This window comes from Pongo abelii, chromosome 8, assembly GCF_028885655.2.
Source record: "Pongo abelii isolate AG06213 chromosome 8, NHGRI_mPonAbe1-v2.0_pri, whole genome shotgun sequence".
Taxonomy (NCBI): domain Eukaryota; kingdom Metazoa; phylum Chordata; class Mammalia; order Primates; family Hominidae; genus Pongo; species Pongo abelii.
In genome coordinates, this window is record NC_071993.2 from 75280546 (window position 1) to 75305094 (window position 24549).

At 47.7% G+C, this 24549-nt stretch overlaps 2 protein-coding genes and 1 long non-coding RNA gene across 16 annotated transcripts in view; 1 reads left to right on the forward strand and 2 right to left on the reverse strand.

Moving 5' to 3' along the window:
- LOC100436047 (DExD-box helicase 50) overlaps window positions 1–3850 on the reverse strand; it is a 46921-nt gene extending 43071 nt beyond the window's left edge. Inside the window, exons 1-2 of one of the 6 annotated variants that reach the window (XM_054523372.2) lie at window positions 2299–2510; window positions 2006–2179 (exon numbers count right to left, since the gene is read on the reverse strand). Coding sequence is in view for 1 of the 6 variants with exons in the window: in XM_002820882.4 (XP_002820928.1) it covers window positions 3259–3345 (87 nt within the window). In the remaining 5 variants the exon portion in view is untranslated. Of the gene's footprint in view, window positions 1–2005; window positions 2267–2298; window positions 2511–3258 lie in introns of those variants that run through there. The other 5 variants (XM_002820882.4, XM_009245535.4, XM_009245536.3 and 2 more) reach the window with 5 other exon arrangements.
- Window positions 3851–3919: 69 nt separating this feature from the next.
- LOC129048471 (RUN and FYVE domain-containing protein 2-like) lies at window positions 3920–17378 on the forward strand. 8 transcript variants are annotated; one of them, XR_008510847.2, is made up of 6 exons: window positions 6149–6512; window positions 8053–8146; window positions 10158–10344; window positions 10530–10566; window positions 13154–13285; window positions 16735–17378. XR_008510847.2 is itself a non-coding variant. In XM_054523385.2 (4 exons), the coding sequence occupies exons 1-4, from the start codon at window positions 6502–6504 to the stop codon at window positions 16852–16854; spliced, it is 357 nt and encodes a 118-aa protein (XP_054379360.1). In that variant the 5' UTR covers window positions 6149–6501; the 3' UTR covers window positions 16855–17378. The 8 variants fall into 8 exon arrangements, 1 of the variants encoding a protein (XP_054379360.1); XR_008510844.2 differs by lacking the exon at window positions 6149–6512 and adding an exon at window positions 3920–4437 and having other exon boundaries at window positions 10158–10640; XR_008510848.2 differs by lacking the exon at window positions 6149–6512 and adding an exon at window positions 4172–4437 and having other exon boundaries at window positions 10056–10566.
- A 3547-nt stretch (window positions 17379–20925) lies between these two features.
- LOC100438657 (uncharacterized) lies at window positions 20926–24239 on the reverse strand. Of its 2 annotated transcripts, XR_008510851.2 has the most exons (6): window positions 23896–24239; window positions 23714–23803; window positions 22977–23068; window positions 22131–22181; window positions 21881–22054; window positions 20926–21539 (listed from the first exon to the last, which is right to left on the reverse strand). It is a non-coding gene; the product is annotated as an uncharacterized LOC100438657 (long non-coding RNA). The 2 variants fall into 2 exon arrangements; XR_008510850.2 differs by lacking the exon at window positions 21881–22054 and having other exon boundaries at window positions 20934–21539; window positions 23896–24190.
- Window positions 24240–24549: the final 310 nt, after the last annotated feature.

The window sequence follows — 24549 nt, forward strand, 5'->3', positions numbered from 1 at the left end:
ATAGGGAGAAGTTGAAGCAAGGCAAAGGGAGACCTCTCGGTCTAAGCCCGGTAACATCTCAAGGTGATTAAATAAATTATTCCACTTTAGACCCACAATGCTTGGCACTCTCCGTCTACTTGGTTTCAGTTACACTTTATATTCCCTTCTTACCTCTATCTTCTTACCTCTACCACATATCTTCTTCAATGGTTCCTCTCCTTCCTCCTCCAGTGGATGCTCCTTGAGTATCTGTTCTCTATGTTCACTTTTATTACTATTTATTGGCTCAATACATACTTCCAGACTCCCTTCCTCACCTACATTCCAACTCTAAGAATCTAAGGACCAGCTCCATATCTCAACACATCCGAACCAAAGTTATCCTCACCTCAATACCAGACCACCATTCATTTCAGTTTTGTTTTTTTTTTAGACAGGTCTTACTCCGTCTCCCAGGCTGGAGTGCAGTAGCTCAACCATGGTTCACTGTAACCTCAACCTCCCTGGCTCAAGTGATCCTCCCACCTCAGCCTCCTGAGTAGCTGAGTCTACAGGCACGAGCTACAACGGCTGGCTAATTTTTTTTTTTTTTGAGATGGAGTTTTGCTCTTGTTGCCCAGATTGGAGTGCAATGGCGTGATCTTGGCTCACTGCAACCTCTGCGTCCTGGGTTCCAGCAATTCTCCTGCGTTAGCATCCTGAGTAGTTGGGATTACAGGTATCTGCCACCACGCCCAGCTAATTTTTTTTTTTTTTTTTTTTTTTTTTGAGACGGAGTCTTGCTCTGTCGCCCAGGCTGGAGTGCAATGGTGCAATCTCGGCTCACTGCAACCTCTGCCTCCCGGGTTCAAGCGATTCCTGTACCTCAGCCTCCCGAGTAGCTGGGATTACAGGCATGCACCACCACACCTGGGTAATTTTTGAGTTTTTTGGTTTTTTTTTTGAAATGGAGTCTCCCTGTGTCACCCAGGCTGCAGTGCAGTGGTGCAATTTCAGCTCACTGTAACCTCAGCCTCCCGGGTTCGTGCGATTCTCTTGCCTCAGCCTCCTGAGTAGCTGGGATTGCAGACATGCACAATCATGCCCAGCTAATTTTTGTATTTTTAGTAGAGACGGAGTTTCACCATGTTGGCCAGGCTGGTCTCGAACTCCTGACCTCAGGTGATCCACCTGCCTCAGCCTCCAAAAATGCTGGCATTACAGACGTGAGCCACTGCACCTGGCCTTTTTTGGTATTTTTAGTAGAGATTGTGTTTCACCATGTTGGCCGTGATGGTCTCGATCTCCTGACCTCATGATCCACCCGCCTCAGCCTCCCAAAGTGCTGGGATTACAGCACTGAGCCACCATGCCCGGCCTAATTTTTATATTTTTAGCAGAGATGGGATTTCACCACGTTGGCCAGGCTGGTCTTGAACTTCTGACCTCAGGTGATCCACCTGCCTCAGCCTCCCAAAGTGCTGGGATTACAGGTGTGAGCCACCGCGCCCAGCTAATTTTTTCATTTTTTGTAGAGACAGGGTCTCTACAAAACTCTACCTAAACTTCTGGGCTCAAGCGATCCTCCCATCTCAGCGTCCCAAAGTGCTAGGATTACAGGCATGAGCCACTGCAGCTAGCCACCAGACCTGTATTCTAATGCTCTATTTCTTTTAGTTGGTATTCCAATTTGTTTCCAAATCTCTGGTTATCTTTCATAGTTAAAGGGCAGTCAACATGTATTTCTGGGGAATTTACAATGTGAAAGCCACCAATTTAAACAAGATAGTGAAACATAAGGATGGACAAAGATTTGGTCATTTTCCTCAAGAACTTTTGGGAAATATGTGGGATACATACAGGAAAAATGAACTAATTTTACATAGAAATGCATAACAAATGTCAATCAAATGATAAAGATAGCCACTGAAACTAGATAACGGTACATTCGGGTTGTCAGGAAAGACATAAACTAGGCCTTGACAGGTGGACAGGATTGGGATGCAAAAGACAAGAATTTCAAAAGACGCCTTTTTAAAAATACCTGCTTGGTTTTCTGCTTACACTCTAGGTACCTTCAGTAGTCAAATTCACACAGCGAAAGCAGAATGGTAGTTGCCAGGAGTGGAAGGAGAGAGGAATGAGAAGTGAGTGTTTAATGGGCACAGAGTTTCAGTCTGGGACAATGAAAAGTTCTGGAGATGGATGGTGGTGACAGCTGCAAAACGATGTAAATACACTTAATGTCACAGAGCTATATACTTAAAAATGGTTAAAATGATAAACGTTATGTGTATTTTAGCACAATAAAAGTGTTAGCTGGAATGGCAAGTTTACCTTAGTGATAAGGTCAGAGAGGTAGATTCTGCTTTCTAAGGCTATACAAAATAAGTCTCATTCTTTTGTTGAATGTCAGCCTTCGAATACTGCCACCTTAGCCTCTTCAGCTGCTTTCTTTTTTCCAGGTCAAATGTCTCCAGTGATAATTTTACCTGGGCATTTTTCAGCACCCTGTGATCCTCTAAGTCCTCTGAGTTTTCGGGATGTTTTTTTCTTTTCCCCTTTTTTTTTTTTTTTTAGAGGGCGGGGGGGTGGGAGCAGGAAAGACTACAACTCCTCTACAGGCTCCTTGAAAGCAGAGACCATTTCTTTACTTATTTAGTTTAACCTCCTTGGTGCTCAGCAAAGAGTATGGTACAAATTAGGTTCAATAAACACCTGCGGATTGAATGAAAATACTGACAGTAAAGGCTATTAATAATGCAACCCACACGATCTCCATCACTGACAAATCCTGGCAAGTCTCAGTGACACTTTTTCTTAAGCCTCTATAGACTAGTTATCGAGGTTTGTAAACCTAAGATCGCTTTCCCCAGGATTCTTGCACAGGGGACGGGGTGACAGAAGCAACACATATTCAAAGCAATCATTTTTTCTTAATCATCTTCTAAGAGGGCCAATGAAAATGAAATGACAAGCGTCACTGCTTAAGGAGAGAAAGAACAGATTCCATGGTGATGGGAGCTTGAGTCTGCCCGTCTGAGATTCAGGCGCCAACGGGAAGGGCTGAGGGGCCACGCGGGGGAGAGGCCCAAGGCCCAGGGCCATCTTTCTCCAGGTCGGGAGGGTGGAGGTGGAAACGGTCCCTGAGCGACCTCAGAGGGCCGAGGGCGGCGCGAAGGGAGGCCCTCGGATGCTCCGGCCCGGTTCTGACAGGCCATCATCAGGGACAGACAGTTCCCCTCCCCGCCCAAGCCGGCGCAGCCCAAAAGGAGGCGCGGCCCATGCTCAGCGCACCTTTTGCCTCTCCTTCTTCTGGCTCTCGGACTCCTCCAAGGGTGCTTCCAGCTCCATAATGTCCCCCCAGAGGAGTTTCCCAGGCATTACTGGCCACCGCCGCCTCCCTCCGGGCACAGTGGCCACAACCACCTACGTGCAGCGACAGCGTGAAAGGAAGCGGGGGCAGGGCGGCCGCCCGGCCTTGGCCATGCGTCACTTCCGGGACACGCACCGCACGGCGGGGAAAAATAATCCCGGATACTCTCGGTTTAAGGGCTTCCATTGCGCCGCAACCTCTCAACCAATGAGTGTGAGAGATCTCAACGGACCCACCCTTGTTCTGAAGTGATTGGTTACTAGAGTAAAACACTGGCCAATCTCCATAAAGGAAGCATGCACGATTAACATAAATAGTTTGGTTTATCTTCCCCTCCCCCACTCCGAATGGTCTCCTCGGCCCCGGAGAACCCCTGGGGGGCTTCCCAGTATGTACTGCTAGGGCTAGGAAGCCCTTCAACGGCGGTAGACAGGGTCAGGCGCGCGCTGGGAGGGTGCGTGGGCAGGCCCGTGCCGAGGCCAGTGGGCAACGCCACGCGCCGCCTCGCCATTTGCCGCCGGAAGCTGAAGCCCTCTGCCCCGCCCATTGCGGGGGAGATGTTAACGACCAACATCTTCGCGCGAGGCCACAAGCCTGCCGTCGGTGGAGAGGGCCTTTGCGCAGTTTCGGGTGGGCCAGATGGGCCGGAGGTGCAGCCAGGAACGGACGGATGTCCGTCTCTTAAGTCTTAGGTTTTAATCGTGAAGTTGATCCCTGGTTCATTGTGATCCTTCTCACGCTGTCCATTTGACAGAAGAAGAAACCCGAGAAAGGAATGTACTTGTCTGAAGTCCCACAATCTGTTAGTGGCACAGTCAGGACTAGAGAATTTAGCTCCTGAAGCCGAGATCAGTGCTCTTTCTGCCACATCAGTCTGAAAACTTTGAGTTTTGCAGTGTTTTGGGGAAGATGCTCCCATGAAATAATGAACAGGAAAAACCTAAAGAAGCCTCACATTTTCTGCTAGCGAGAAAAGCCAAAATGTCTTGCACAGATTCTCTATTTGCAGTGAATAAAAAAGGATTTAATTTTAGTGATGGGGATTAACTGCCCGTGAATCACCACCGTACACAAAACTGAAACCTTTGACAATACAAAGGGTAACTTCCTTAGTGTTTCTGTACCTTTGCTTACTATCACCGAGGCTAGTTGGCTTTTCACAGATGTTTCTTCATCTCTTCATGACCCTTGCGACCCAGCTACTCTACCCAATGGAGACACAGGGCTACTCTCACAAACCACTTGATAACGTCTAGCACACCAGCCTTAAAACCTAAGCATCAAACTGTGTCCTAGCAAAATTACAAATTGTTACATGTGGAGTTTGGGAATTGGTCCTGAATAGCTGGAACCACAAATGTTAAATCTGTGATTGCTTCAAGCCTTCTGCATAACTACGGCTTGGCCGGAAGGCAAGGGCTATATGTTTGCATGTAACTTTATGGATTCAATACTTAGAAACACAAGGAGTGTTCAGCTATTGATGACGGAGAAATCCACCTCTCTTCCTAGGTTATGAGAATAGCTATGCATCTCTAGATCTGTGGTTTTCTACATCCTTTTGTCCTAATCCCTCAGTCCACTCCCAATTCTACCATAGTAGGGTCTTTATAGCCCTACAATAGGGTATGATGATGTGCATAAAAACACAGTGTAGATATGGCTAAGAATGCCGCACGTAAAATTGGGATAAAAGGAACAGATGTTATTGTCTTGTGGTTGAAGGTTAGTAACAGATGAAGTAAAAGTTGAGCTCCTGAGCACTCTTTGGCATTCATTTGTATATCAGAGGTCCTAAGAGCGGGCCTGAAGAAAAGAAAGGAGTAGACTGTTCAAATCTCCCTATTCAAGTGATTAACAAGTATACGAGTGTTTTAGAATGACCTTCTGTGACTTGCAACACTACAGACTCTGCCTTTCTAAGCCCTAAATTCACTGAACCAAATCTCTGGCTGCTGTCTGTGTCAGATAGAAAGGGCAAGTATAAACCGATGTGTCAGTAATTTGACCAAGGAGTGGCTTAGCTGAAAAAAATATGTACCACATTACACATGTGTTCTCCGGGGATATAATTTTGCCTCAATCAACTAGAAAACGTGGGAATGGGATGCAGGAGTGGAGAACTTTGTTTTCTTCGTATTTGCTCCCTCTGTAAATCTCAAGAGATTGTGTCTGATGAGATTTGGGGTTGGGGGAGGCATACTGTGCATGAATAATTAAAATGCACAATAATTCAAGATGCAAACGTATTAGAACATCTTTATTTTCCAAACATCTTACCAGAGTCACTGATATACTTTCTTTTACAACACTTAATAGTTGGGTGCTTCAATTGCTACTCCTGTTACAAGGTCCTATAAAGATTTCCCTTGCCCTTTGCCTCAGCTTATTTAAACTGACCATTAAGATATAAAAAGAAAAGGGCCGGGAGCGGTGGCTCACGCCAGCACTTTGGGAGGCCAGGGTGGGCGGATCACCTGAGGTCAGGGGTTCAAGACTAGCCTGACCAACATGGAGAAACCCATCTCTACTAAAAATAGAAAATTAGCGGTGCGTGGTGGCACATGCCTGTAATCCCAGCTACTGAGGAGGCTGAGGCAGGAGAATCGCTTGAACCCAGGAGGAGGAGATTGTGGTGAGCCGAGATCGAGCCACTGCACTCCAGCCTGTGCAACAAGAGTGAAAGTCCATCTCAAAAAAAAAAAAAGATATAAAAAGAAGATGACTATTTCCAAACTTGCCTCTCTCTAATCTTTTTAGAACTACAGGACTAGATTAGTTTTACTCTCTAGTTAGAGAGTTGAAGGTAAAAGTCATCAAATAACCAGTTTGCGTCTGCACGTCAATCTTACGTGACAAGAGGAATTGAACGTTTTACTTTATCCGCAGCAGCTTCGTCATGAACCATCATTTTTAAATGCTGTGACATGGAAATAGTTTAAGTGGCAGTTAACAACTGATTTAAGACATATTGGGGTCACAAAATAGTGTTGAGTATGGAAAAGCAGAAAGAAAGTAAAGGCAAAGAGAATGGGAGGGAAGGAGGAGGGTATTTTTCCCATTGCCATGGGACCTAAACCAAGTCAGTTCTAAAATCTTGCTAGTAAAGTGAGGAGAGTAATGCTGATAGCACAGGAAATTGGATCCACTGATATAACAGCACCATGGAAATGAGGTACAGAGGTGCTTACATTAGCTTGAGGTTTTGACAGCATTGGAAAACAGACATCTTTGAGTACATTTATCATATGTATGTTTATGCATGTATCTAGCTCCTAAATTCAAACCTTTAAATGATTTTGTAAGTGCTTAACCTTTAGTCTCATTGTTTCTTTAGTCAATTACTTTCTGGATGTTTTGAACCAAGTAGTAGGAGAGAGAGTTTCAGAGTCACATCGTCACATCAGTCACCCCAGAAGAGGGCACCATCATCCAAGTAATGTTTGGAAGCGGCTTCTGCTTCTTCCAGACATCTACTCCTTTCTTTTTTCAGGCCCGCTCTTAGGACCTCTGACATTTTTTCTAAATGTTACTAAGGTTTCAAAGGGAAGAAAGTCCTGTAAGACACCAGCAAAGTAATCATGAATTTGTCTTTGATGCCCCCATTCTTGTTTCATGACATTCATGTCTCTCTTCCCCACCCCTGTTAAGCAATAGCCTGTTTTCCCAACACCCAAAAAGCCTTAGTAGCTGTAGATAGGTTCTCAAAATGCCATGGTTCCCAATCTTTTCCCTTCTACAGGCTCTTTCCATTGCTCTTCCTCATAGACTTGACATTTTGGTTTGGGGTGTGTGTGTGTGTGTGTGTATGTGTGCGCACTGCTACATGAAAAAGATCTGGGGCCAGGCGCTGTGGTCAAAATGCAGATGAATTGCTAAATGTCTACCAGACTCCTTCCACCTTTCTCTAAACCTCTCAATCAGAACCTCCCTTTTACTCCCAAGCCATTCGGTAACCATTCTGCTTCCCTTCTATCTCCACATTCTATCTCCGCCATCTGACTTCTCACAGCCATCTATAAAGAAGGCCTGGGCCAGGTGCGGTGGCTCATGCCTGTAATCCCAACACTTTCGGAGGCCGAGGCGGGTGGATCACGAGGTCAGGAGATCGAGACCATCCTGGCTAACACAGTGAAACCCCGTCTCTACTAAAAATACAAAAAATTTGCCGGGCACGGTGGCTCATGCCTGTAATCCCAGCTACTCGGGAAGCCGAGGCAGGAGAATGGCATGAACCTGGGAGGGGGAGCTTGCAGTGAGCCAAGATCGTGCCACTGCACTCCAGCCTGGGTGACAGAGCGATACTCCATCTAAAAAGAAAAAGAAAAACGAAGAACATTCTGATCTGCTTGTTGCTCTCATTGCTAAATCTTTAAAAAAAAAAAAAAAAAAAGGCCGGCGCGGTGGCTCATGCCTGTAATCCCAGCACTTTGGGAGGCCGAGGCGGGCAGATCACGAGGTCAGGAGATCGAGACCATCCTGGCCAACATGGTGAAACCCCGTCTCTACTAAAAATACAAAAATTAGCAGGGCATTGTGGCATGCGCCTGTAGTCCCAGCTACTTGGGAGGCTGAGGTAGGAGAATCACTTGAACCCAGGAGGCAGAGGTTGCAGTGAGCCAAGATCGAGAGCGAGACTCTGTCTCTAAAAAAAAAAAAAAAAAAAAGGACCGCGAAATCCTCTGTCCAGCATCTGATTGGTTTGTTCATTTTAGGAATTGCGGGAGCTTCAGGAAGGAAGGCAGAGCTGCAGAAGATCTGCCAGGAGCAGGAAAAAGCCCTCCAGGAAATGGGCCTGCACCTCAGCCAGTAAGAACCCCACTCCCCTCGTCTGCTGCTGCAGGCACACCAGTCTACCCACCACATCCCTCAGGCCCCAAACATACCTCCTTTTGGAGAACGGAGGGTGGACCATTTAGGAGCCCAGCCTGCTGTACACGGATGAGCTCTAAGGAAGCCAGGCCTCAGAGGGACCCAGCACTGATTTCTGCTAACCACATGGGGATGTCAGTCAGCTCTTAGTTAATTCATTAAGTACATTCATTCCTAGTGACCAGGACACTCCTATTCCTTAGCTTCATATCCAAGGCCTTAGGGAATAGATGGGCAATGAGAAGATTTCTTGGTCAGCCTACAGTCAGGCCAGAGGGAGCGTGGCTGGTTTGAGAATGGAAGCCTGGCATTGTAGAGGTGCACTCACCGGCTTTGCACAGCACAGCCCCCTTCCTTTCGGGGAACTGGCCACTGTATCTGCCAGAGTCTGTCTGTCTGCTACAGGTGCTGATGGGGTGCAGACCTTGGTAGTTCTGCTCCCGTCTGACTTGACAGCTCCCCTCCTTGGTGTCCCAGTCTAGACACATTGCTGCGGACACCTGAGCCTTGGGGTAGATCACACTGTGGATTGTGGAACTTGTCCATTGGTGTGATGATTGCATTTTCAACAGTGGGTAGCTTTTTCTCCCCAAGTCAGGACTCATGGTTGCAAGTAACAGAAATCCAACTCAAAGTGGTTTAAGCAAAAGAAGCCATCAGGAATCAATCTCTGTCTCCTACCTCTGCTATCCTGTCTACCTCACAGGTGGGTCTGGACCTTGCAGGGGCAAAACAGCGCTCAGCAAAGCCATCTATCAGAGGAACAAAGTCCCTCTTCTTTCTGCATAGCTCCCAAGATCACCTGAGGTTGACTCTCTGCTCCCGAGTACCCATGCCTGACATAAGCACCATGACCAAGGAGATGGGGCTCACGACCTCAGCACAGCCTGGGCTTAGGTCCAGCATTGCATATATTTGACCAGAAAAGGTCCACACATGGAGACCAAAATGAGAATCAGCTCGAAACACACTAGTGTATAGATGCGTGCAGCCTTAGAATTTTTCTCGCAGTCTGGAAATTTGTAGAGTCTAGTACTATTAAGAAAATAGGTCGGGCGCAGTGGCTCACGCCTGTAATCTCAGCACTTTGGGAGACTGAGGTGGGCAGATCACCTGAGGTCAGGAGTTCGAGACCATCCTGGCCAACATGGTGAAACCCCATCTCTACTAAAAATACAAAAATTAACCAGGCATGGTAGCAGGCACCTGTAATCCCAGCTACTGGGGAGGCTGAGACAGCAGAATTGCTTGAACCCGGGAGGCAGAGGTTGCAGTAAGCCGAGAGTGCACCATTGCACTCCAGCCTGTGTGACAAAAGAATCCATCTCAAAAAAAAAAAAAAAAAATAGCTGGTCAAGGAATCTGATGTCTCTGGTGGGAATGCAGTCTGCCCACTCCCAGATGCAGGTGCTGTCCACTTGCCATCTCTCCTACGCCCCTTACCTTCCTAGACTAGCCCATGGCCACTGCTCCCTCCCTTCCCACCCTCCGCTCTGCCTGCCACCAACTCAGCTGCACTCAGCTGCTCTTGTCTGGCCTGTCAACTTGCCATGCTCTGGCCCCTGTTCCTCCCCAACCCCCAGGGAGTGAAGCAAGGCCCAGTTTCTGTCCCCATGCTCAGAGCATGGACGAGCTGTGAGGGCATCTCAAGAGCACTCACCAGAAGCAGACGTGGAACAGAGGCTGGTGTGGAGCTGGCTTCTGGGGTTTGCAGCCAGTGTTTTCCCCTTTACATTGGATGGACAGCAAGGCAGTGTCATAGGTCCCCTCCTAATGGACCATAGACCTCTGATCTTTAAAATGTATCATTATGGCCGGGTGTGGTGGCTCATGCCTATAATCCCAGCGCTTTGGGAGGCCAAAGTGGGTGGATCACCTGAGGTCGGGAGTTTGAGACCAGCCTGACCAACATGGAGAAACCCCATCTCTACTAAAAATATAAAATTAGCAGGGCATCGGCCGTCACCCCATCTGGGAGGAAGTGAGGAGCACCTCTGCCTGGCCGCCCCGTCTGGGAAGTGAGGAGCGCCTCTGCCCGGCCACCCCGTCTGAGAAGTGAGGAGTGCCTCTGCCTGGCCGCCACCCCATCTGGGAGGAAGTGAGGAGCGCCTCTGCCTGGCTGCCCCATCTGGGAAGTGAGGAGCGCCTCTGCCCGGCCGCCCTGTCTGGGAGGTGAGGAGCGCCTCTGCCCAGCCGCCCCGTCTGGGAAGTGAGGAGTGCCTCTGCCCAGCCGCCCCGTCTGGGAAGTGAGGAGCGCCTCTGCCTGGCGGCCCCGTCTGGGAAGTGAGGAGCGCCTCTGCCCGGCGGCCCTGTCTGGGAGGTGAGGAGCGCCTCTGCCTGGCCGCCCTGTCTGGGAGGTGAGGAGCGCCTCTGCGCGGCCGCCCTGTCTGGGAGGTGAGGAGCGCCTCTGCCCGGCCGCCCTTTCTGGGAGGTGTACCCAACAGCTCCAAAGAGACAGCGACCATCGGGAGCAGGCCATGAGGATGATGGCGGTTTTGTTGAAAAGAAGGGGGGGAAATGTGGGGAAAGGAAGGAGAGATCAGATTGTTGCTGTGTCTGTGTAGAAAGAGGTGGGCATAGGAGACTCCATTTTGTTCTGACTAGGAGAAATTCTTCTGCCTTGGGGTGCTGTTGATCTATGGCCTTTCCCCCAGCCCCGTGCTCTCTGAAACATGTGCTGTGTCAACTCAGGGTTAAATGGATTAAGGGCGGTGCAAGATGTGCTTTGTTAAACAGATGCTTGAAGGCAGCATGCTCTTTAAGAGTCATCACCACTCCCTAATCTCAAGTACCCAGGGGCACAAACACTGCAGAAGGCCGCAGGGATCTCTGCCTAGGAAAACCAGAGACCTTTGTTCATGTGTTTATCTCCTGACCTTCTCTGCACTATCATCCTATGACCCTGCCATATCCCCCTCTCCGAGAAACACCCAAGAATGATCAATAAATACTTCATAAATAAATAAATAAATAAAATTAGCAGGGCATGGTGGAGCGCACCTGTAATCCCAGCTACTCAGAAGGCTGAGGCAGGAGAATCGCTTGAACCTGGGAAGCGGAGGTTGCGGTGAGCTGAGATCGCGCCATTGCACTCCAGCCTGGGCAACAAGAGTGAAACTCTGTCTCAAAAACAAAAAAAATGTATTGTTGCACTTTGTGGCCACCTGGCGCTACTGGCTAACCTAGCTTCTGAATCCCAGGGTGAGCTGCCTGGCCACCATTCCCTCCCAGAGAGTGCTGTGGGTGTCACAGCATCAGATGTATGCAAACCCAGACAGGACTACCGAGAAGTTGCTTTTGTGCTTTCTCACCTCTTCCCTTCTTCCTCTTGCAAGCCTATACCGGATGACAGAGATGGCAAAGCCTCTTCGCACACCCTACATTAGCTACAGGAACAGTTCTCCAGTTTCATTATCTTGGGAACATCTGGAGTCTTCCTAAATTTTGTTTCCCAGAGTTCTTGTATGTTCAGTTTGCTATCTTGACCTGGCTTCCCAAGGTCTGTCCATCTGGGCAGCCTCTTCTGATCCTGTCAATCTGCTGGCCTATTTCCTATTTCTGCAGCTGGACCAGGAAGGGAAGGAGCTACCTCCCAATCTTTAGTAAAAGGCACAGAGATTTTTCTAAATGCCCTGATACTCTTTTCTAATCCCTCCCTTAGAAGTCTAGCCTGTGTTTTCCAGAGACCTGCCATTTGGTCACTTAGATTAGTCTAATCTGATGATAGTTCAGACTAATCTCAGTTTTTAAGAAAGGCTCAGGCCAGGCTGGGCGCAGTGGCTCATGCCTGTAATCCCAGCACTTAGGAGGCCAAGGCAGGTGGATCACTTGAGATCAGGAATACAAAACCAGCCAGGCCAATATGGTGAAACCCCGTCTCTAGTAAAAGTACAAGAAAATAAGCCGGGCATGGTGTCAGGTGCCTGTCATCCCAGCTACTTGGGAAGCTGAGGCAGGAGAATCACTTGAACCCAGGAAGCAGAGGTTGCAGTGAGCCGAGATCACACCACTGCACTCCAGCCTGGGCGACTCAGCGAGACTCCATCTCAAAAAATAATAATAATAAAATAAAGAAAGGAAAAGGCTCAGGCCTAGAATCCCAGCACTTTGGGAGGCTGAGGCAGGCGGATCACTTGAGGTCAGGAGTTCAAGACCAGCCTGGGCAACATGGTGAAACCCCACCTCTACAAAAAATACAAAAATTAGCCAGGCATGATGGCACGCACCTGTAGTCCCAGCTACTTGGGAGGCTAAAGTGGGAGGATCACTTGAGCCCAGGAGGTCAAGGCTGCAGTGAGCCATGATTGCACCACTGCATTCCAGCCTGGGCAATAGAGCGAGACCCTGTCTCAAAAAGAAAAAGGATCAGACAGTTTCCCCAAATTGCACAAACTTCTTCATTTTATTTGGTTTAGTTCTGCCAATTTAGACCATGTTCAGTCCTGTCTCTTACGTAAACAAAGGAATTCTTCTGACACTAACAAGAATGGAGCAAGAACAAATGGCTGTGCCCTCTGAGCCTGCTCCTTCCAGACAGCAGGCAGCAGAATGGTGGCCAGGGAGAAGCCTGCAGACTCAGGTTCCTGCTGGGGAGAGCGGTAGAGACTAGCGCAGAACAGGGCCAGATCTTGGACTTCTGGCTTTAGTCCATCCTCTCACCTCAGCCTCCCTCAAAGTCTTTTTGAGCCCCTGCAGGCTAAGCAGTGTGTTCCTGTGCCAGATGCAGTACCAGTACCAGGCTCAGCCTCAGCCCTCAGCAGACGGGTGCCAGTGTGATGAGGTGACGCTGGGATTGCACAGGAGCGGAAGGCATTTTAAAAACTCATGTTCTGGGTCTCCTCACAAGTTCGTTATCCTCACAAAGCTAGTCATGGGAGCCAGCTGTGTTAGGGATTCAGAGCCTCACTCTCTCTCACTGCTGTGAAATGGCCTTTTTTCCCTTAGGTCCAAACTGAAGATGGAAGATACAAAAGAAGTGAACTAGGCACTGAAGGTACTGGCTTGCTAAGAACCACTTCGCTGTCAGCTTGCGCTGATTGCCTGTGTGCTCATACGTTTAAGTATCCCAACAGTCAGGTGAGAGTGTGTGGTTGAGGCAGTGGTAGTGATGATGTATTTACAGAGAAGCCAAACGCTGCTCAGAAACGTGTCCCTCGGCTGAGGGCGATGCTGACAGGTGGCAGGGCCAAAGCTGAACCTAGGTCTTCTGACTCCAGTTCTTCTGCCATCAGCTGTCCTTTGAAAATAGGCCTGATGGGTATTCCTAAAGAAGGAAGCAGGTGGCAGAGAGAAGAGACCCATGGATATCTTTAAACCGTGAAAAATAGGCCCTTCTGTTGAAGTGTGGGGCCAGAGGCCAGCCAGCCCCCCTGCAGTGCCCTGTGCCATTGCTAGGGACCACTCAAGCCAAGCCCTGAGTTGGGCCAGGTTTCCACACCCTTGTGGGGAGGGCAGAATGACACATTCCACTGAGAGCAGGAGCTTGCAGATGGCCCGGTGCAGGTGCGGGTGCGAGTGCCAGGCTGAGCTGCAGGGCAGAGAGCGTGGGAGAGGAGGCAGACATTCAGGGGCACTGCAGCCTGGCCTTCAAGATGGCCTTGCCTGCAGGAGCGTCCACCCTTCGGCCTCAGCTGTGCCGTGGCAGCAACACAAAAGCAGTCCCTTTCCACACTCTTCCACGCGGTGCAGAGCAGGGACCCTAATGTCTCTAGGCATCTAACTTCCAAGTGCCAGGTCAGGGGCAGCAACTAACAGCAGCCTGGACTTCTAGGTAACATCAGTTTCATAGCATCAGAGGGAGGATAAAAATCATAAAACAGGACTCTAGAGCTGCCAGAGCACTTTGATGTCAGGATGAACATCCTGGACACACACTGGCAGCCCCAAGGGTGTGTGACTCTAGGTCAGTCATGAGGATCTGGTTGTCAGCAAGAAAATCACGTCCAGCAGACGCTAACAGGTCAGAAAAGTACCCCATGCCTTTGACTTCTCTGGAACACTCCAGTCTCTAAGCCTGAATAAATCACAGGTGCTGCTTCTCCCTGAGAAAGCCCTCCCAAGAGCCACCTTTCAAAGCCTCAGCCACCTCCCCTGTGGAATGGAGTCCATCTGCTCCCCAGGGCTGTTCAAGAATCAGGGTTTTGGCCTGCATGGAGAAGGGCTTCCTCAGGCGTGTGGGACACAGTGCCCGCTGTCCATCACCTTCTGTCTCTCCACAGGGATCAGCGTCAGCAAGTGTCCTAGTTTCATTCAGATTTGGCCCTTCTCCTGCACCTGCCAGTTCAACTAGTCACTTTGGCCAGCGTCTCAGGCAGGTCTAGGGCTGCAGGCACCAGAAGCTCATTCTGCTTACTTCAGCCAAAGGGAACTGATTGAAAGTGGGAGTGCGCCTGAGTGAGTGGATGCTGGAGACTGCCTTGAGGCCCCAGGACAGCCTGTAGAAGCCAGAAGGTGGAGGACGGAGCTAGGACGCAGGAATCCCAGCTGGCTGCGGCCAGACTGGGAAAGGGCCCCTTGATGACAGTCCTGTGAGGCCACATCTGATGGAGAAAAAACAGGGCCTCACCAGGAAACAGGTGCTATGAGGGACAATGGATGCAGCCAGAACACAGCTACCCACTCATTAGGGGCTTAGACAGAAAGTACATTCTAGAATGTCCTTTCCTCTTCAGGGCCATGCCTGGCTGAAAGATGATGAAGCTACACACTGTAGGCAGTGTGAGAAGGAGTTCTCCGTTTCCCGGAGAAATGTATGTGGGGGCTCCACCCACCCTCTCAGTGCCCTGAGTCATTGCCCACTGAGATTCCCCTTTCTCTGGTTCCAGAAGCCCGCATCAGACCAGGCTCACTGCCCTGTGACTGTGCTCACTGGTTGGCAGATGGGCAGCCCTGCCTCTCCTGCTTGCCTGTGCAGATGGCTTTCCATCCTGGCACCCTCTTTCTGGGAGGCCTTGGCCATTCATAGGCCCCTGGTCTCCAGCACATCCTTTCAGTGATTGACAATGAGTTTTGGGGAGATGTGGCTCCTCGTGTGCAGAGCTGCTCTAGGGGAATGTCACTGAAAATTCTCTGTATGAGGCAGGACCAAAATCTGCCCCAACTTAGGCAAAAACAGAGTCTATGGGGAACCTACAGGGCAGCAGGTCACCAAAAATCACTGGTGATCTAGGCAGGGTGCTTGCCCCTGCCTTTTAGATTCTGGAAACAAGGTCCTGGGCTCACCCTTGGGTCCAGGGTTGACAGGGCCTTATTAACAGTCTCACCGGCTGGGCACAGTGGCTCACGCCTTAATCCCAGCACTTTGGGAGGCCAAGGCAGGTGGATCACAAGGTCAGGAGATCGAGACCATCATGGCGAACACTGTGAAACCCTGTCTCTACTAAAAATACAAAAAAATTAGCCGGGCGTGGCGGCGGGCCCCTGTAGTCCCAAGCACTCAGGAGACTGAGGCAGGAGAATGGCGTGAACCCGGAGGGCGGAGCTTGCAGTGAGCGGAGATCACGCCACTGCACTCCAGTTTGGGCAACAGAACGAGACCGTGTCTCAAAAAAAAAAAAAAAAAAAACAGTCTCACCAAGACCAGCCGGGTAGGGGAAGAGTTTGGTATAAGCAAAACTGGGAGCTAAAGGAAACACTGCCAGGGCCACCCCACTTCCTGCCACAGCCATGTTCTGTCTGCTCCCATCAACAGCCTAGCTATGTGGAAAAGAGGAAGCCACAGCTACCCCCACCCCCACCCCACCACCCGCCATCTGAGTTTCAGTCAGTGCCTCGCAGTAAGCTCAGAGCTAGAAACCATGTCCTGAGGCTGCCTTTGAGATCGCATGTGTCTACAAGGCCTGGCTGTCCCCATCTGTGGAGCCACAGAAGCAGAGGCTGCACAGGTGCTCATCTAGGTGTCTTATCAGGCATCCAGGGAACCTGTTTAGAAAGTGAAAGACCCAGTCCCACCCCCTTGGAATGCAGCAATCAAAGAGAACGAACCAGACTCTTCCTGTAACATGGACTAGCAGCTCACTGGCTTAGTGAAGTACAGCGAAAGTAAACCTTTTGTCTTAAAAAGACCCTTAGGCCGGGCGTGGTGGCTCACGCCTGTAATCCCAACACTTTGGGAGGCCAAGGCAGGTGGATCACGAGGTCAGGAGTTCAAGGCCAGCCTGGCCAAGATGGTGAAACTCCATCTCTACTAAAAAAATATAAAAACTAACTGGGCAGGTGGCAGGCGCCTGTAATCCCAGCTACTTGGGTGGCTGAGGCAGGAGAATCGCTTGAACCCGGGCAGCAGAGGTTGCAGTAAGCCAAGATTGTGCCACTGCACCCCAGCCTGGGCGACAGAGACTCAAAAAAAAAAAAAAAAAGAAAGAAAAAAAGACCCTTATTTGCACAGCCCCTCACCCCCTCACCACTCCACAGAAACATAAGAACCCATTCCAAACAAATGATGCACTTCTGGGCTAGGAAGCAGGGAGGGTGTGCGGATGGCTTTTCCCTGGGTGTCTTGTGACTGCCTTCTTCTCGTCCTGTAGCACCACTGCCAGAACTGTGGCCACATCTTCTGCAACACCTGCTCCAGCAATGAGCTGGCCCTGCCCTACTACCCCAAGCCAGTGCGAGTGTGCGACAGCTGCCACACCCTGCTCCTGTAGCGCTGCTCCTCCACAGCCTTCTGAGCGTCCATCCTCAGGAGCACAGCCTCACGGACAGTGCCAAGCCCTGTGGGTCTCCAGGCGCCAACCAGGGGCTTGGGAAATGTGTTCCTTCCCGAGAGAATCAAAGGAAAGAATCAAATTTCTTGCCCGGCCACTGGCACTCCAGAAGATAGCGTGCGGGAACCAGAAGCTCTCACCTTTCCGTGATTCATTCAGAATTAACTCCTCTGGATGGAAACTTCTGTCTTGGTTACATCACGGCTCTGGTTCAGATATAACTTCATGATTTTGCTACTATCATTTTTCACTTTTCAAATAATTTAACCTATTTTACAGCAGTTCAGTTCTGCTAGTGAGTAGTTTTCCTCTCCCACCTACCTTCTAAAAACCTGATTTGTGCACAGCGTTTGACACACATGGGGTCTGTCAGCGTGCCTTCTCTGCTTCAGTCAAGAGATCTGCCATTTCATGCCCTTGTGACTACCTATCATTGGCCCTGCAATAAAATCATTTATTTTTCACTCTGGCACATGCAGAAGCTTGTGCCAACTTCCAAAGAGCTCACCACACCCTCACCTCCAGCCCACTACTGGAGGAGGCCTCAGAGCACCCCGCGTGCCCGAGCCCAGTGTGGGCAGGAGGCTGCTGGTGCTGCCCCAGAGCCTGCAGGGCTGTGCCTGGTGAGCCAAGGGCTGTTTGCAGGGTCAGCCTGCCATCAACAGGCAGAGGAAGTGACCCCAAGCCTGTCACCAAAGTGCAAGAGTAGTTCACATACATAACTGGGAGTTTGATAGGTTACAGATGGAGATGGAGACACCTGTGGAAAGGCACTTGCCAGGCAGCCATTTTTTACATTTCAAATGCAGTGCTGGGACTGGCTTCCAGTCCCTCCCTCAGAGGCCCCTCCCCCTCCAAAGAGCCAATGGCCCGGGGCTCTCTTCTGGTAGAAATAACAGCATTATCAAGTCCAGACAGCCAACAGTCAATCAGTCTTCTAGGCCTCATCCTTCTCCACCTTCTATACATACACCTTGTCCACGACCCTACCTTCCCTTCCTACAGGCTCCCTACCCTCACCAAATCCAGTCCTCAGGATCCCATCCCTCCTCTGGGCTCTTCCCACGAAGCAGGCTCCCCCACGACCTGGTCAGCCCTGGTACATGCTTGCATGGCACCCTCAACCGAGATTCCTCCTCTGCCACTCCCTTCCTCAGACCGCTCTAAAGATGGAAAAGATGGGAACTTGGGCAAGGCTCAAGGATTCACCTTCTATCCTATACAGCTTAGGACTGTGCGGCCAGACTTCAAGACGAGGTCTGCCCTGCTCCAAAGCCATGTCCTAGCAGGTTTCCAACCCTATTAGGGAAGCACATTGGCAGCCCTCCCTTTCCCTCACCTCACCGTAGCAGCTGCATCTCATATAGGGCCAAACTTTCAGAAAAAACTGCCTATCACTCACTACCCCCAACTGGCATATATGACATCTGTGCCTTTTCAATACACCCGGTTTGGACCCCTAACTTGCTGGGCAGCCTTAGGCAAGTCAGTTCACTTGAGTCTTAGCTCTCATCTGCACACACAAAAGCAGAATAATCCATCCCTCCCCCTACTTCAAGCCTGTTCTGACAGCTCAATCAAAACATGCATGAGGTTCCCACCTCTGTGCCTGACACTTGTTTTTAAGTGAAAATTTATCATACCCATTTTCAAAGTTGGCAATATCTGGTCAAGATAACTTCCCTACTCAGAAATTCAAACATATTCCAAGCCCTAAATTTGGACTCTCCAGTCTCTGGTCTGGTACCATACCACCTTTACCCAGCCTGAGAAATGAAGGATAGATGTTCTAAGGCAGCAGTTCCCAAGTCAACTGAGGTAGGGGTGAGTGGTCAGGATTTTGTTTAAAATGCAGATTCCAACTGACAAGGTCAGGAGGTTAAGTCACTGCAAACAAGCTATGGAGCACAAGATTCCAAAGAACCATAATGCTTCTAGACTTTTTTTTTTTTTTGAGAAAGGAATTTCACTGTTGTTGCCCAGACTAGAGTGCAATGGCGCGATCTTGGCTCACTGCAACCTCTGTCTCCTGGGTTCAAGCGATTCTCCCCTGCCTCAGTAGCTGGGATTACAGGTGTGCACCACCACGCCCAGCTAATTTTTGTATTTTTTAGTAGAGACAGGATTTCACCACGTTGGCCAGGCTGGTCTCGAACTCCTGACCTCAGGTGATCCACCCGCCTCAGCCTCCCAAAGTGCTGAAATTACAGGCATGAGCCACCATGCCTGACCTAGACTCACTTCTTAAAAGCCATATGGCTCTGGATTTAGTTTAACGTTACTCTAAGTTCCTAGTTCTAGTCTCTTCTCTAACAGGGCAAGCTTTATCCCTAAATGTACCACAGTTAACTAAAGGACCCAGAGAAGGAACCCTCAAGCCTTCTCAATACTGGGGCTCAGTACCAAACTCTATTAAACACAAGATCTCAAGGGCAGTAACCAGGCTTAGAACACAGCTCAAAAACTCTCAACACTGCCTTCCCACTGAAAACTGCTGCTCTCTCTAGACCTGCTGAAGACAAAACCAACAATACACCTTCCAGACCCTTCCCTGTGCTAGTGTCCAGTCCTAGTAGGGCAACCTGGTAGGGCAAGCAAGGTAGGATCTGCAAAGCTCTCCTTCCATGTCTCCTGCATGCACTGCTCCTATGGGCAGATGGTTAGAAATGACCGATACTAAGCCACTCTGTCCACCCGACCTAGCCCTAACCCAACAACAAACTCAAGAAAAGCTTCAGTGTAGTCACAGGAAAGAGAAAGCTTATCCACACTTTGCTTTAAAGGGCACCAGCCCATGTGACAGCCTAGCTCAGACACTACATTCTAATTTCATTATCAGGGACTTGAATCTAATGGGATGAAAGAGTAGCGGCAGTTCCCAAACTGCAGAGCCCCTAAGCATCTACTGAAGGAACTCTGGGACCACACTTTTCAGGACTGCTTTAAAGCAGCTTGAATACTTCCTAGCATTATATTGGAGCTCCAAACTACCAAAACAGGGATATATTTAGAGTTCATTTAAACTAGTCATGTTAGCTCTCAACCACTACCTATCATTCTACCTCAGGAGATTTACACGGAATTTTGCTTCCAAGTGGAACTGATTTTTTAGGAATGAGCCAAAAATACAAAATTCAAAACCTCAATTTGAAAACCATCTGTGAAGGCTGGGCACAGTGGCTCAAGCCTATAATCCCAGCACTTTGGGAGGCCGAGGTGGGCAGATCACATGAGGTCAGGAGTTGGAGACCAGCCTGGCCAACATTGTGAAACCCCGTGTCTACTGAAAATACAAAAAAATTAGCCTGGAGTGGTGGCAGGCGCCTATAACCCCACCTACTTGGGAAACTGAGGCAGGAGAATGGCTTCAGCCTGAGGTGGAAGTTGCAGGTGAGCCGAGATCACGCCACTGTAATCCAGCCTGAGACAAGAGTAAGACTCTGCCTCAAAAAAAAAAAACCATCTGTGAGCTAGAAGAAACCCACATATTCATCACACCTCCCTTGCTTCTGGCACCTTCCCAGCCATGCATGAAGGTCTCATAGACATGCAGGCCATGCAGTGAGGGCACTGGTGCCTCCCCCTTTGCTTTGTGCAAGTGCTTAACAAGTTACAGGCAGTTCAGATCAGGTCCTGTGCAGCCAAATGACATACAGCCCTTCCACAAGGGCCCCAAAGACTAGTTTACCTTCAGTTGCGCTGGAGGGAAGTCTGAAGACATCTATACAACAGCCTCAACTGCCAAGCCACTCTGCCACAGCCAGAGATGTGGCCCTAGGCCCCAGGTGGGCACAGAGCACCAAAACAGTCCACATGACACTGAAGCACAGACAAGACGGAGTGCAGTTTTTAAAAGGAGGATTTATTTGTCAAGTTCCATTTAGCGCAATATACCTAAAAGGAAATCACAATACAGTGAAAGATTTAAATCAAGGCCTCAGAATTTCATACAAACACCAAGACCAAAGTCCGAAAGTATTGGTATTGTGTCTCAAATTTTCCCCATTAACTTAAAAAAAAAAAAAAAAAAAAAAAAAGCTTAAACTTACATGCTTTACAGGTTATTAAATGAAACTAGAATTAACAAACATGCCAAAATGTTTCACTTTTAATTGTAGACATAGCCCCTATATTGAGTTTTCCAAAAAATAAAAGCATGTCTTTCAACATGCATCCAAACAGTGTTCAATGTAACCTGACAAAGGGCAACATTTAACATAATTCAACTGCTTTTACCTAAATACGCTTACTGCTTAAGTACATCCTATAACTAACTTGAGAAAAGCTGGAACTTAAATTTAACAGTTATAATTTACTCAGCTTCACTGTTACATCCTAGATGAGTATTGTATGCAAAAATACTGGGCCTTAAGTCTTCATAACAATCCTGATTTCCACTTAGAGAGTAAGCATAAATCATAAGCTTGTATTGCAGAAACTGTTAAACTGAAGTTTTTTTTAAAAAAAAAAAAAGTTGACAAAGAGTCAGTGATCAGGATTGATCAATTACATTCCCCATCCACCACTCATACTGGACATGCTAGACATCCCTCCCATTCTGTTCACGCCCATAGATGCACGGCTTCCACTACTGTAGTAGCTGCTGTTCATTGCTCCTTGGTTACCTGCAAAGAGATCAATTTAACAAGTTAGGGGTAATGTCAGACTACCAGTCAAATAAAATATAGTATTCCAAGAAAAAGTTTAAAAAGTATACAAGTACAAATGGCTGCTGTCCAAGTGGTGAGACGCATGTTTGGGAAAGGGGAATCCCAACTCCAAACAAGCCTCAATTAACCCCTTTTCTCTGCAGTACCAACTTGCCAGACTCTTGTGCTACTATTTTAACGGATTTTTCAGGATCAACCTGAAAAATTAAGTTTAAAGGAAAACTAGTGTTTTTCAAAAATTACAAATTTACTTCATATTTTTAAAGCTAAACAAGGCATCTTTTTAAAATATTTACCATAAACATTCACAATGTGTCCCTCGAATGGCATTTGAGAAAAGGAAGCACAGGGGAAGTCTCTTGCTTTTCCTATTCATGGTGGGCAGGAAGCGAGACAACCAAGTTGGACTAAAGGCAACTCACTGTGCCCAAATGGCAGCCTCCACGGAGGTAAGTCAGAGCCATTGACTGCTACAGAAAATATTATTACAACATATCAATATTTGCTATTGGGAATTTAAATTATATTTTTTGAGAAAATATTTACCTATGCAATGTTTGATTGAAAAATCACTGGAATTTTTCTGTAAAACTTGGTCTGCAAAAGGATTTTGTAGGGTAAGACTATAATACCAAAATCACCATTCTTTAGACCAATTAAAAAAATTAAAATAAAACCAATCCTAGGTTAACTGACTAATACATACAGTCCTGAACCCAACCACCATTCTACTATTTCAAATTCTCCCTCCATCTAAAATTGATTTAATGCTAACCAAAAGACAAAAAAGTGAACAGCTTTATTTAATGTTTTCATAAATGGAGGCAGATATTTTCTGGCTGGACAGTATTCCAAAGTTGCAATGACTGGGTTTTGTTTTTTTTTTTTTTTTTTTTTTTTTTTATGAGATGGAGTCTTGCTCTGTTGCCCAGGCTGGAGTGCAGTGGCACGATCTCGGCTCACTGCAAGCTCCACCTCCCATATTCATGCCATTCTCCTGCCTCAGCCTACCCAGCAGCTGGGACTACAGGCGCCCACCACCACGCCCGGCTAATTTTTTTGTATTTTTAGTAGAGACGGGGTTTCACCATGTTAGCCAGGATGGTCTCAATCTCCTGACCTCGTGATCCTCCTGCCTTGGCCTCCCAGAGTGCTGGGATTACAGGCGTGAGCCACCACACCTGGCCGGCTGCAATGACTAGTTTTTAATTCACAGAACACTTCCCCCTCCCAATGATTGTTTCTGAAAATTAAGCTAGTAGAAACAGTTACATTTGGATTGAAAGCATACATTTAATAACCCAATTTCACCAAAAAAGAGCCTTCATCTTCCCAACTAAAGAAACCTGCCTAAAACTTATTCTAAGTATATTAAAAACAAAACAGGCTTACCGTATCCACTAATGCTGCTCTGGCCACTATGCTGCCTCCATAACCACCACTCAGCTGCTGGCTGGCTGGGCCACCGTAACTGGACTGATTTGCTGTTAAGAAAACATTAGAACCTGTTCCTTATGTAATGTGGTACCTGGGGTACCAGGCTTGTAATTCTCTATGATTTTCCAGTCTTGGTCTTATATTACTATAACCCTCTGCCTCCTTCTGCCTACTGTCTATAACCAGGCTACCCTTCTATCCATCATTTGAGCTAGTCAAATATTGATAAACCAAAGTGCTGACAGTACACACATCAGCAGGACTAAACTCCACATGATTCCATAAGTAGAGGCATTTTGTGAAGATCTTATGAAACTGCTTGACTGGATTTAGTGGGGTTTCCTCCTTAGTTTGATGTATCAAAGGCATGTCAGTACACCTAATTATGCCCACATTTATCTTAATCCTGTTTTGCTATTTTAGATTTAACCTTCATAGTCAGAAAATTTAAGTAGTTTCACTCTGTAGTCCCCTCCCCCAAGAGTACTTAAATCTAATTTGAATTATCTATCCTAAGGAACTTCCTAACTCACAAGGATTTAAGTAAGCCAGATAGAAAATTCAAAATATCAGGAAACTGCTTTCTTTGCCTAAGTTTGTTATGCTAAACTCATTAAATAAATAGATTAACTTATAATTGACTTATACAGATATAAACATTTTGGTTTTTAAAAAAAACTAACGATATTTACACAAGCCCATGCCTCCCAACATTTGGCTACCATAAGCACCACGGCTTGCTCCTGCTGTAGAATTCAAGAAGAGTTCTACATATCTGTGTTCTGAAATGAGAGAAAAGGCATACAAGTTTAGCTTAAAAAAAAGACACTAAAGTGATATTTACACAAACCCATGCCTCCTAGCATTTGGCTACCGTAAGCACCACCGCTTGCTCCTGCTGTAGAATTCAAGAAGAGTTCTACCTATCTGTGTTCTGAAGTGGGAAAAAAAAAGTTTGAAAATGTTTGTTGGTGAAACAAAACAGGATAAGCACTTTATGAAGTTTTTAAACAAGCAGATCTGTGAACTTCAAATACTTGGCAAAGAAAATTCTAGTTACTTCTCTTAGGTCATCTACTTTAACTCCAAAATCTAGCCTTTACATATTCATCTATATTGTCAATTAAGGATATACACTTCAAGCTGAGCATATCACAAATCCCTGTCATACTGATTTTTAAAACCCAAACTTACTTCAACACACTGCCCCCCACCCCACAAGAATCAATCTATTACTGGAGAGGAAACTTCTTATATATCCTTATTTTTCTGTTTCTCTATTGTAAATGTTAGTCACACAATCACCTGTTAAGAGCCCACAAATGCTCAATCACGCTTGCGCGTATTTGCTTTGTCTTTTGCAATAGCTGCCACAGCATCTTCATGAGTTGCAAACTCGACATCTGCTTCACCAGTTACTCTGCCATCATGGCCAATTTCAATGTGTACTCTCAACAGGATTGAGAGCTCTGTTGCCCAGGCTGGAGTGCAGTGGCGCAATCTCGGCTCACTGCAAGCTCCGCCTCCT